The sequence below is a fragment of the Ursus americanus genome, chromosome 7 (genome assembly GCF_024610735.1).
Source record: "Ursus americanus isolate L20-20 chromosome 7, mUrsAme1.1.p, whole genome shotgun sequence".
Lineage (NCBI taxonomy): Eukaryota > Metazoa > Chordata > Mammalia > Carnivora > Ursidae > Ursus > Ursus americanus.
Window position 1 is genome coordinate 48041637 of NC_142133.1, and position 12647 is coordinate 48054283.

General features: G+C 46.6%; 1 protein-coding gene across 3 annotated transcripts in view; it reads right to left on the reverse strand.

Moving 5' to 3' along the window:
- Nucleotides 1-136: 136 nt before the first annotated feature.
- Nucleotides 137-12647, reverse strand: part of ST3GAL5 (ST3 beta-galactoside alpha-2,3-sialyltransferase 5) — a 117482-nt gene continuing 104971 nt past the window's right edge. For all 3 annotated transcript variants that reach the window (XM_087863640.1, XM_045808857.2, XM_087863641.1), the window contains 4 exons: nt 11497-11840; nt 7799-7985; nt 6077-6235; nt 137-1366 (listed from right to left, as the gene is read on the reverse strand). In XM_087863640.1, coding sequence (XP_087719766.1) covers nt 1118-1366; nt 6077-6235; nt 7799-7985; nt 11497-11840 — 939 coding nt within the window. In that variant the 3' untranslated portion in view covers nt 137-1117. The remainder of the gene's footprint in view (nt 1367-6076; nt 6236-7798; nt 7986-11496; nt 11841-12647) is intronic.

Below are 12647 nucleotides of genomic sequence, written 5' to 3' on the forward strand. Positions count from 1 at the left end.
TTCTGGGAGGAAGCCACGGACCTCAACGTCTCTCCAAGAGTCCCCACCCACTAGGTCTCCACCTAGCAGCATCCAAGGACATTTCAGGGACATTACAGGCTTCTTTTTAAGCGCTTAAATTAAGTAGACTATAAGAGCTCCTCAAACGCTTTTATTCTTTTTTTTTTTTTGACCAGCACGCTGCCTGGTACACACTGCCAGGTAGGCATTAAAAAACTTTTTTTAAATAGGCAATTTATAACACTGGGAGAATTTTATTTCAGTGTTTCAGAAAATGTGACTCTTCTTGGAAAGGGGTTATTCTTCAATGCTGGAGAACGGAGATTGTGCCTTATTTTTATAAGCCCCTCCGGCAGACAGTGCAACACCTCCGATTAACATTTAAGTGCTTTGGAAGGGCAGTAAAAAAACTCTCAAGAAATTCAAGAGTTGTCACCATTTCAGGGGAGACAGTGGTTCTGCAGCCCCGGGTGGCTTCATATATCCCGAGGACAAAGAAAATGTCTTCTGTGTCCCTCCCCGACCAGGGACAGCTAGGACACTCCCCTGGCTGATGGCTGCAAGTCATCTGGCAGAAGGCAGACCAACAGAGAGGGGCCGTGAACTTCTCCGACCGGCCCAGGCCTCACGCAGCAGCACGGCCGACCCGGTACCCACGGTTTAGCTACTGAGCACGTCATCCTGGAAGTGCCTCCGACAGGTGTCCTACCGAAGAGTGACAAGGAACCAGAATCTGGCATTCAGGGCTCTCATCGAAGGAGTGACCTCCATTCTCCTTCCACTCAATTACCTGGTATTCTATGTGCAGTAGACATGGACAGAGTTTTTACAAATTAAATAACGTCCTTAAAATACAATAAAACATCATTACATACAAGTCTCTTTGAAAAGTCTTTCCAATTCAATTCTCAAAATTATGTTACAAAATGTTGTGCAAAATCACTGACCTCAAATAAATAAGGGCGACAAAGTGGGAAGAGCAAAACTGTTTTTCACTTTTTTAAATTAAAAGTTAAAAACACCAGCTGCACTTCAAAGGCTTTGCAGGATGCAGCGAGAAGGCTTTGAAAAGCAGCCTTCAGAGTCAGAGCTGCGCTGTCAGATGAGGTTTCTGTGTTCAGAATTCACACTGGATGCCTCCGCTGAGGTCCTTCACCACGCCCTCTCTGACCAGCTGCAGGAGGAACCTGGTCTCCGTCGTCACATTGTGCATGGTCTGGAAGTTCATGGCAGCCATGCAGAGATTGTCGAAATAGTGCAAAGGCGTTTTGGGTTGATTGAGGTCATATCCAAAGCCTGCCAAGCTGACTTCATCACACAGATGGGTGGCTAAGACAACAGCAATGACACCGATGGTGGGCACGTTCTGAAAAAGACAGAACAAGGCTTAGCACCATTCACTGCTTTCCAAGCACTGTACATGCTTGTAAGTGACAGAGGCTGCTGGGGGCCACGATTTTATACACCGCGCAGTCTCACAGATCACAGAATCCTACAGTCTGAATCTAGACTCTCAAACATGGGCTGGGATGTGAAAACCTTTTTTTTTTTTTTTTAAAGATTTTATTTATTTATTCGACAAAGAGAGAGACAGCCAGCGAGAGAGGGAACACAGCAGGGGGAGTGGGAGAGGAAGAAGCAGGCTCATAGCAGAGGAGCCTGATGTGGGGCTCGATCCCATAACGCCGGGATCAAGCCCTAAGCCGAAGGCAGACGCTTAACCGCTGTGCCACCCAGGCGCCCCTGGGATGTGAAAACCTTTTAACACACCACCAAGACGGAGCTGAGCAGAGCCTCTTGCACCGAACACAAGGTTGTTCTTTGTAAAACTTCTACCGCCTGGTCCTATACGTGACGACCAGAACTGCAAAGCAAGTCTATTTCCTTTCTTACACGCCAAGTATCTATAAGGTCTTTTCTGGAATTAGGAGGTCCACAGGACCTTCCACCACCCTTCTTGGGACCTGTTTCTGGAGGCTGGCCCTTCCTTGCTGGCTCCCATGGACAGTCTCTGCCTTAGAAGAGAGCAGCCTCCGCTCCTGCTGGCGAAGACTGTGTTCACTTCTCACCTGAAGGCACATCCCACCAAAGGCCCTCATTTGCTTTTCTGGCAAAAACGTTTCCAGGCCATTTTTACATGTACGGCTGCTGCTAAGCCAGTTTCTGCCCACCCTCTGTGGGGGCAATTTTTAGGCCCAAAGTAAGGGTTTCCACATTTGTTCCTTCTAAAATGCATCCTACTGACTGTGGCCTAATGTGCCAAATGTCTGAACCAGTCTGGATTCTGGTGATATCATCACTTCCTCCCCTCACATCCGCTATCTTGCCACTTGCAAATCTGGAATCGTGCTTCCTGGATCTCTGTCCCAGTCTTAGGCAAAATCAGTACACAGGGTAGAGAGAAATACAGAAAGCCCTACAGTGGTCTGAGCACTCCCTGAAGGCCACCACTGCTCTGCTAATGACGTTCTGTTGTACAAGTTTTCACGGGTAAATGTACCTACTTCGCTCGTCCTCCTGAGTCTGTGGCTTCCAGAAACAACTCTCCTTTTCTGTCAATGAGAACCACAGTGAACCCGTCCGAGTTCATCCTTTAAGTGGATTAAGGAACCCCTACAGAACTCAGCATGTGTTCAAAATCACCTCCTGCTCCTCGACGAGTGGCATCTAAGTCACTAAGAAACTCAACAGTCACTGAAAACAAGAGAAATTAACCCAAAGGAAGATTTCTTCCTGTTTAGCCGAAGGACCCTAAGGCAGTGTCCTGTCTTACCTATGGCCGGCTCCGTACCTAGCATCCCAGTGTTTACAGAAGGACTACATGAAATCAGCTGCACCCAGGGGCAGTGTATGGAGAGAGACTCAGAAGCTATGCAAAACCGCTCAGAGCATGCTCTTTCCAGAACATATCCCCTAAGACCACACCTCTGAACCCACTAGACTTCCCTCTCCACTGGAAGGGCATGTGCACCAGGCCGTTGCTGCGTCCAGAACGCAATCCCAGTTTGCTGTTTATTTCCAAGCTTTTCCCTATGCGTCTCTATACACACATTTTTACTTTTAAACACAAATGGGATGGTATACATGTCCGGTAACTTGATTTTCTCGTTTAATACCTCAGGGAGGTGTTTTCATATCCATTCGTATTCTTTCATCCTTAACAGTCACACAAGACTCCATCAACTATACATAACACGTTTAAACAATCCCCTAATGAGAAATGTTTAGGCTGTTTTAGTCCTTTGCTATTAACATTATGGTGAACATCCTAGAACAGCCACCTTTGCAGAGTTCTCTTTTCTCTCTTTCTTTTTTTTAAAGATTTTATTTTTAAGTAATCTCTACTCCCAATGTGGGCGTCAAACTCAAACTCACAACCCCAAGATCAAGAGTCACACACTCCTTGGGGCGCCTGGGTGGCACAGCGGTTAAGCGTCTGCCTTCGGCTCAGGGCGTGATCCCAGCGTTATGGGATCGAGCCCCACATCAGGCTCCTCTGCTTTGAGCCTGCTTCTTCCTCTCCCACTCCCCCTGCTTGTGTTCCCTCTCTCGCTGGCTGTCTCTATCTCTGTCAAATAAATAAATAAAATCTTAAAAAAAAAAAAAAAAAAAAAAAAGAGTCACACACTCCACCACCTGAACCAGCCCGGTGCCCCTCTAATTTTCTTATGATAACATTTTCAGAGTAAAATTGCTGGGTCAAGACTATTCACATTCACATTTAAAGCTGATATATACTGCCAAACTACCCTCCAACTTACAATTTCTACCTGTATTCCTGCCAAGTAAAGACATTTTCAAGCCTTTAAATTTTTGCTAAGAAAACAGGAAAAAATGTCATTGTGGCTCTAATTTACTTTTATTTGATTACTGGTGAAGCTGAACATTTTATCATGTATTCCTTGGCTATATTAATTTCTTTTGTGAAATGTCTGTTGCTATCTTTTCCCCATTTTTTTATTGGTCCATCTTTTCTTTTTAATTTAATAAGATCTCCTTATACTTTGGGAATATTTACTATCAGACATATGATAAAATTTCCCCCGCCTATTTTGTGTTCTAACTTTCTGATAACCTTTGCTGTTCAGTAACTTCATATTTTATGTAATTAGATCTGCTAATTTTTTAAAGGTTACTTTTTAAATAAAAATCTACCTACAAACCATAAATGAGCATTTGCCTGTGTTTAAAAACTACTGTGGAATTTAACAGAGACACAGGGCAGTTGAGAAGATATAGAAACCTAAGGACAGTGAAACCTCTTCATAACTTAAGAATCTTGCCAAAGTCTGTTTAAGTCTTTTTTTTTTACACCGTGTTGTTACGATTGACGCTAACAGGTTAAAAGTGTGAAGTCCATGTCCTGGGGGACCCTATGTGCTCCTGTGTGGGGAAGAGCAGCAAAGCAACCGATTACATAATGAACCCAATCACAGACCCTGCCAGCCGCTGCTGAGCGCCGGAGCCACTCTCCTCCGACAGGGAAACGGGCACGGCCTCCTGACCGGAAACACTGGCTCTGGACACGCTCCTGCAGTGGGCAGACACGACACGGCCCTCGCTGCCTCCCCGTGGATGGAGAGGCAGGAAAGCCCCCGAGAGGGCAGAGCACCTGAGGAAATGGTGGCCTGCTAAGGGAGGAGCGGCACCTGTGTTCGCAGCGAGCTGGGTACCGAAGCCTGGGGCTGGAGCCGGAGCCGGAGTGAGCTGCTACCGACCACAGCCAAGTTTGCTTCCAGGAGCCTACTTCGGTATTTGTGTTTCCCAGTAAACGCAGAATTCTTCTTTTAAAATTTACACAGGTGTTTTAAAGAACATTTTTAATTAGAATTTGATTCATGGGGTTGGGGGGGGCTTGGGTGGCTCAGTCGGTGAAGCGTCTGCCTTCGGCTCAAGTCGTGATCCCGGGTTCCGGGGATCGAGTCCTGCATGGGGCTCCCTGCCCAGCGGGGAGTCTGCTTCTCCTTTTCCCTCTACTCCTCCTCACCACTCATGCTCTCTCACTCTCTCTCAAATAAGTAAATAAAATCTTAAAAAAAGAATTTGATTCATTGGGCAAACAGAAGAACCTGCCAATGTGCCTACTGGTTACTGGCTGACCACATCCAAGAGTCTAACTCAGTGTCTGCAGGTTGTGACCCCGACCAGCCCCAGGTATCTGCTGGGCAACATCGCAGCCCCCGCCCCCGTTTCTAAATTCCTCGTTTTCCTTTATATATGGAGATTTTGCTTAAAAGTTTAAGAATGGGGACGCCTGGGTAGCTCAGTCAGTTTCCCATCTGACTCTTGACCTCAGCTCAGGTCTTGATCTCAGGGTTGTGAGTTCAAGCCCTGCATTTAAAAAAAAAAAAAAAAGTTTAAGGAAGATTTCCCCTGCTTTTAAAAAAGTTATTTTTAAAGACACAGGCTTAGCTATTCGGCTCATAAAGAAACCGAAAATAAAGGCGTTGCCACCCTCCTGCTGTCCGCACAGGACAGTTAGAGAATTTCTACTGCAGCGAACAACCGACAGAGAGCGCAAAGGTTCTCAAATTAGGCTGCAAAATAAAATTGCCGGGGGCGGGGGACTTTGAAAATCCCAATGTATAGACCCTAGCAGAGAAAAATTAAATAGAAAGTTTGGGATGGGACCCAAGCATCAACTGAAAACCACTGCTCTAGGGGGCGAACTTTACTTACCATCACCTATCAAGTGATGATAATGTCAAATCTGACCTAAGCGGCCCACAGAGTTAAAAATGCAAAGCACTGTCTAGACCACCAAAGTGCCTTTCAGTGTCCTGCAGTTAGCTATATGGAGTCCCAGAGTCAGAATACCTTGAATAATCTCAGGGACCTAAATGTTAACATGTGGACTATACTAGAGATGAGTCACCAGGGGAAGAGCCAAGTGAACACTGAGGAGCCCTGAAGTCAAGATGCAGAACAGCAAACGTGTGCGGAGCCTGTCATCAGTGACTCCATTTCTACCCCGGGAGACGCTTCTGGGGGTACAGCTGAGCCAAGTGAAATCTGTACAGAGGTCTCCCTTCCAGCACAGAGAAGAGCAGTTAACTTTCAATGGCAACAAAAATACCTTATCTCGGCCCCAGAACCTGGACTGGGGCTCCGAGTACTGAAGGATGTCAAAGGCAGTCTCTTTGATAATAACCGGATTCAAAATCCTGAAGTGTTTTGGCTGTAGTGGGATTTTTTCCGCCACCTGCTTCCAAAAGAAGAGCCGCACCCAAAATGGCTAAGGGAAGAAAGCAGGCAATCATTAGGGGTGCTGAATAAAGTCATCCTGCCATCAGGAGGCGAGCGTGCACCCCTGCTAAGCAGCCCAGAGCTGTGGGCGTGACCCCACGTGGGCTGGTGGGCGGCAGTCACTGAGATCGCTGCCAATCCGATACCCCAGCTCACAGTAGCAACCCCAAAGGACCTGATTTATGAAGGTGGCACTGGACAAGAAGGAGAACTGCAGAACCAGCTCTGGTTTGTTTGGGGAAGAAGTTCCCCACGCAGTGACCTGAGATGGTAAGCCTTTTTAGGACCAAAAGGCATCATTTGACCCTGGGAAGACCAGGTGAACAGATCCGACTTAAGGGTATTAAGTGCCGTGTGTGCCCCACTCAGATCAGGCCCTCCCCGTGTATCCTCCCTCCACTGACTTGATCTAGTCTCTAGTCCTGTGAAGTCTCCTGGTAACCGACTGTAAGTCATTTCCTATGTGCTTCCTTTTCCATCTAGACCCACTTCTACCCAATGGAAAATCCAGAAGATCATGATAACCTATACAGAATCAGGCTTTGCAGACAGACGCTCTCCATCAGATGGAGCTTATGTAAAAAGTCCAATATAGCCTATTAATTTCGCAGACAGCTAGTTTTTACGTGTGTCTATAAATGGGACAGTTGACTTCTGAAATTTATTTCAGCATAATGGGTGGGGCCACAAAGTAATATAATCAATTACTGTAACGAACAAAAGGGAATATGACCAAACTCATGAGGGCCATTTCCTTAACATCTGCCCCTCTGGAATCCTGTGAATTGCCTCCAACAAGAGGACCGCCAGCAGAGCATTTTTAGACAATCTCTTGGGGAATATTCCTCAGAGGTTTTATATATATTCTTTTGAAAACCCTCAATAATGGTTTCTACTCAAGGAAATCTAATTTCTGGATTAGCCAAAAGACATGTAAATTCAAGTCTGGTGAATGAGGTAGGTGGTCAGTAATAACAATTTTGGTCCAAAACCTGATATTCCCATTAAGTAATGATCACAATTTCCACGTGACTTCATCTTAAATTCTGAAAGTAATTTCCAACAAGGAGTACTGATGGGTTTCTACAAAGGCAGTAGTTAGTTATTTGAAAGACAACACAAAAGTACAATTGACCCTGGAATGATGTGGGGGATAGGGGCACCATCGGCCCCTCCCCGCATGACTGAAATGCATAGATAACTTCTGACTCCCCCAAAACGTAACCACTAATAGCCTACTGTTGACCAGAAGCCTTACCGATAATATAAACGTTTGTGTTATACGTATTATATATCGTATTCTTACAATAAAGCAAGCTAGAGAAAGGAAAATGTTAAGAAGGAAGAGAAAATGCCTTTACTGCCTTTGCTGCACTGTATTTATCAAAAACAATCTGTGTGTAAGTGGACCCATGCAGTTCAAACCCATGTTGTTCAGAGGTCAACTGTATACATTCCACTGTTTGTTTAAAAATAAAAGTCTGTAATTACAATTAGAGACCCCTCCACTTTTTACGAAGGAACACTGGAGAGCTGAATTTCTAGTGCTTACCAGGGTTTCATTTTTTACCATTGCTTGAAGCCAGCTGAAGTCAACACTCTTAAATAAAACAGCAACAAACAAGTCATTGGAGTAATATTCAAGGTCAGACAGTGGCGCGCCTTCTGGATAAGTCATCCTGATAGTAGTTTTATTACCAACATGCTCAGAATATCCCTCAACTGGTGCACTGTTCAACCTATTTAAATAAAAATGACAAATTATCGATAAAGTGACAAAGCAAGCCATCAACTACTTTATCACATCATGCAAGATTCCTTCCTTGTGCCCCCCACATGTTTTTAGGGCTTGGAGTGAGCTGTGGTTTGGGGGTAGGGCCTCCCACCGGGCAGCCTTAAGCCCCAGGGGACGCCCACACCTCCTCTCTGAATGTCTAGCAATTCCATCCAGTCCTACCATTTTAAGCCAACTCAAACATATTATATTTTAGGCTTTCTCTGGGCATCAGTAATGATTCCTCGAAAGCTTCCTGCTGTGCTCAGATATTAGGAGTTCTTGCCAGAATTTCAGAAAGGTAATCAGAAACGAAACCAAGACACCAGGGCGAGGCAGACCCAAACCACAGTTACACTGACAGGGTGGGGACCCAGGAGGGCATCGGGCCTAGGTGCATCCTTAAAGCAAGGACTTGGGACACTTAAAACTGTGAGATCAACAAAGGCTCTTACCAGCGCGGTTGTTTTGGGGGCAGATTCTAAGAATTCTTCTGAAAGCACTACCGCTCACCCAGTTTAAGAGTTTCGTAATCTCAAAGTCTGTTTGGTTCTTCCCTTGTATTATCACACCTGTATTATCACACCTGTATCTCAACTTCCTTCTCTATTCCACTGCCACTTCTTCTAGATCTGATACCTACCTCTGGATTATCAAAAGATATTATCAGGCATGAAGACCAAATGCAAGGCATGCCCCTGAGGCAGTTATTCCCCCCTCCCCTTTCTTTTCTTTTTTAAAATAAAGGACATTATCAGGGTTGTTGGTGAAATCCGGGTAAGGATGAAGATAGGGCCTGTGTTTTCTCCGTGTTCATTTCCTGATTCTGCATACTGTTCTGTGGTTCTGCAGTTCTAGAACAGAATGTCCTTGTTCTTGGGAAATGCACACTGACTTATTTAGGGGTAAAGGGGTTTGATATTTGCAACTATCAAAGGGTTCAGAAAATAATAATAGCATCTATAGAGAAAAAAATCATAAAGCAATGTGATAAAGTTGTTGCCAGCTGGAGAATCTGGGGCAAGGGTGAATGGGAGCTTCTCTGTACTATTCTTGCAACTTTTCTGTTAAATTTGGAATTGTTTCAAGCCTAAAGTTACCCCCCAAAATCTTCTTAACTGATATTCTCCCTCATCATCAGGCTAAGCCACCATTTCTCTGTCCCCAGCACTCAGTGGCCTCCCAGTGCCACACATGAAGTCCATGCCCCCCAGTTTGGGGATCTGTGGACCACCACTGGGCATCAGGCCACCTTCCAGCCCCTTCCCCGCTCTCCCAGCCCCACTCTCCTTGTAGAGAGCAAAATGGAGTCTCTCCTGTCAAGCAGGGGCCTGAGTCAAGCAAGACGCAAGCAGTTCAGGTACTGCCGCTAGGAGAGATCGTGGGGACCAGCGTCCACTGACTCCCCAGAACCGATAACAAGCAGAGCCAGAGGAGGTCTGCAGAGACCCCAAACTGATGGAATCCCTCTAAAAGGGAAGATTTTGGCAGCAAACCGTCAGACTCCTCAGACCTGACCCCTCTATGTCTGACCACTTACAGAAGTAAGTGCCCTGGACGGCTCTGCCTGACGGATCTCTGAGCAGAAGCGAGAGCCTTCGCCGCTGGAACATCAGAAGCGGTCAGTGCCAAGAGCTGACCCGGACCGGACTGACACAGACTGACCTCGGGTTTGGCTCGTTCACTTCCTACACCCTTCTGCTGTCTTGTTTGTTGTGTGGCTTGTCGCCTGTCCTGCTCTGTGTGCAGTGTAAGAAGCCAAGTTAATCACATGGTGAACTGTCATCAAGGTTGGAATCCGGAACATGCTTTCTAACTGTGATGAACTTTGCTTTGTGACTGAATAAAGCCGACACTGTGGAAAGACACAACTCATGTGTGCGCCTTCACAGGGTGCCCATGACACTCCTCCTGCCAGGGCTGGGCTCCACACCCAAGCTCTCCTTGCCTGCCTCCTCCCTCAAGAGCCCAATCGCACTGGTCTGTAAGGCCGCCCTTCTTCCCCATCACACCTCTCCTCTGGCCCAGAGTGCGCACCGTGGGCACCCCTGCTTTCTGTCCGCTCCTCGTCCTGTATCGGTCCCGCACCAGTAGATGGGCACGGGCCCTGTCTGCGCACACATCGTTCAGCTGCTCGCACGGGGCCAGGGATCAGGTTCTGAAAGCCTCCTACCCTGCATCTGGACTGCTGGTGTCTGGCCTGGATCCTGGGCCCTCCAGTGCAACGTCTTCACTGGTGACACTAACAGTGATGGCTTCCCGGAGGAATGAGAACCTCTAGAGCACGTGACACAGTGTCTGGCACACGGAAAGCATCCAGTGAAAGGCAGTGGTTATAGCCTCCTTCACCCCAACCTTTACAATCCTCAAAGCCCAACCCCACCACTCCTACTCCCTCACCTCACACCATCTTCACTTTCTCTGCCTCACACCAGGCCCACACACTGCATGCTTGCACAACCTCGAAACTCAGTCCCCTGCCCGAGCCTCTCCTGCCTTGGGTCAAACCCACACACCCCTGCTGAACAAATCTGATGAAGACCCAGCATGCACTGTGCTCCTGGCTCTGCACATCCTTCAGATAGGGAGAATTTATTACAATGCATCGGAGTCTTAAAAACACTCGAATATCTTTAGACCAACAATTCTAAGAATTCTTAGAATTATTTCTAAGGAAATAATCAGAGATAAGAACATAAGTGTGAGCTGTGCAAGGTATTTTCACAATAACAAAGAAACTGAAAAATGTAAAATATCCAGCAATAGGAGAACAGCTAAGTAACTTATGATACTCTCATTTAAAGGACTACTAAGCAGTTGGAAGAGTTAATTTTCCAAGAAATACTTAATGACCTCTGAAGCTGTTCATACTATTACGTTAAAAAAGCAAAACACTTTGTAAGAATATAACAGCACTCAGTATCTGTACAGAACGGAAGCGGAAAAAACACAGCAATAATAGCGATTGGTTATTTGGGCTCTGAGGGGTTATTTTCTTCCTCACATTTTTCTGTATTGTTTTAATCTTCAAGAATAAACATATTTCGCTTTCATAAGGAAAACAAGTTTTAGCCAGCTACACCAGAAAGAATCTAGGATGAGTGGAGCTCAGACTGTGCGCTTCCCAGGTCCCCGCCAGGCCGGCCTCTGGGGGGCACACCCACACCCGGCCCTGCTCCCAGAAGCCGGGCATCCCACCCACTCACCCCCCACACCCTGGGGGCCTCTTGGTCCTGCCTCGCTCAGGCTTCCTCCTGAATCCACCCAGCCTTCCAAACCTCACCTCCTCTGAAAACGTGCTGCCAAATGAGGGTCAGTGTGGCCCAGTTTGGGGCATCCGAGCGTTTCATGTTTTTGTTGCACGGGAGGCCCCCTGCAGGCGGGGACGTGCGGTGCTGTCTGCGTCCCTCACTGTTGCTGGGGCGGGGGGAACCAACAGCAGCAGTGAGGTGAACTCAGGAGGTGAAGCCATGTACCTTATCACAACGTCGAACTGGTTCAGGATGTGGCCCAGTGCGAGTCCGTGGAGTATCCCGCCGCTTCCGATAACCACACAACGCCTACAGCTCTTGGCTCGCACGTGCTCGGGCACGTCGTGCTCAGGCAGTATTTCCAAGAGGGACTGGACTTGGCTGGAGAACTTCCGGAATCCAAAAGGAGGATCGTACTTGTACTCGGCTTCATTCCCTTTGGGGACCTCCTTCACGAAGGGCGGTAAGTCCAGGGTGTACCTGTGCTCAAACAACTGCGCCATCGACCTCTTCGCAAACTTGGGTCGGCACTCCTTTTGCAAGACTTGCTGAGCGTGTTTCTGGGCTCTCTGGAATGAAATCACAGCAATCTGAGTTGGAACAACTCTCAGGCATTAGAAATATCCTCTTACAGGGGACACTGTGTCCTGCGAGGTCTGACAGAGCTCCCTGCTGATTCCTGCCTTTCAGCACAAAACGGCTGCTTTTTAGAGTCAGCTGATGCTCAGAAACGTAAAGAAATAACCTGGGAGAATCACAGGACAGGGGGAAAGCCTGTCCTCATACCCCCACCTCCTACCCGTGGCCTAAGCTTGTTCCCCACATAAATTTGGGGTGAAATACATACCTTAAAGTATCTCACATTTTATAAAATCCATCACATGCTACCACATGGATGAACCTGAGAACACTGTACTGAATGAAAGAAGCCAGTCACAAAAGGGCTGTCTGATGCCACTTACATTGAAATTCATAGAAACAGAAAGGAGAATTGTGCTTATCAGGAACTGGGGGGGGGGCAGGGGCAAATGGGGAGATGCTATTTAATGGGTTCAGAGCTTCAGTTTTGCAGGATGTAAAAGTGCGAGAAATCTGTTTCACAGCAATGTGAATACACTTAACAGCGCCGAACTGTATAGTTAAAAATGGTTGAGATGGTAAGTTTTATGTGCCTTTTTTTTTTTACTGTTCATACTATTTATAGTATGTTCATACAATTTAATAAAATTTCACATTTCAGGTTCTTCTCTACCAGGATGAGAAACAGGCTGATTTATCGGTTGGGCAATGAGCTTCCTAGAATCTGGAATGCAAGTTATTCTAAATGGAATCGGGGCACGATGTCATGTCAACACAGAAGTGGCCTCGGTTTTATA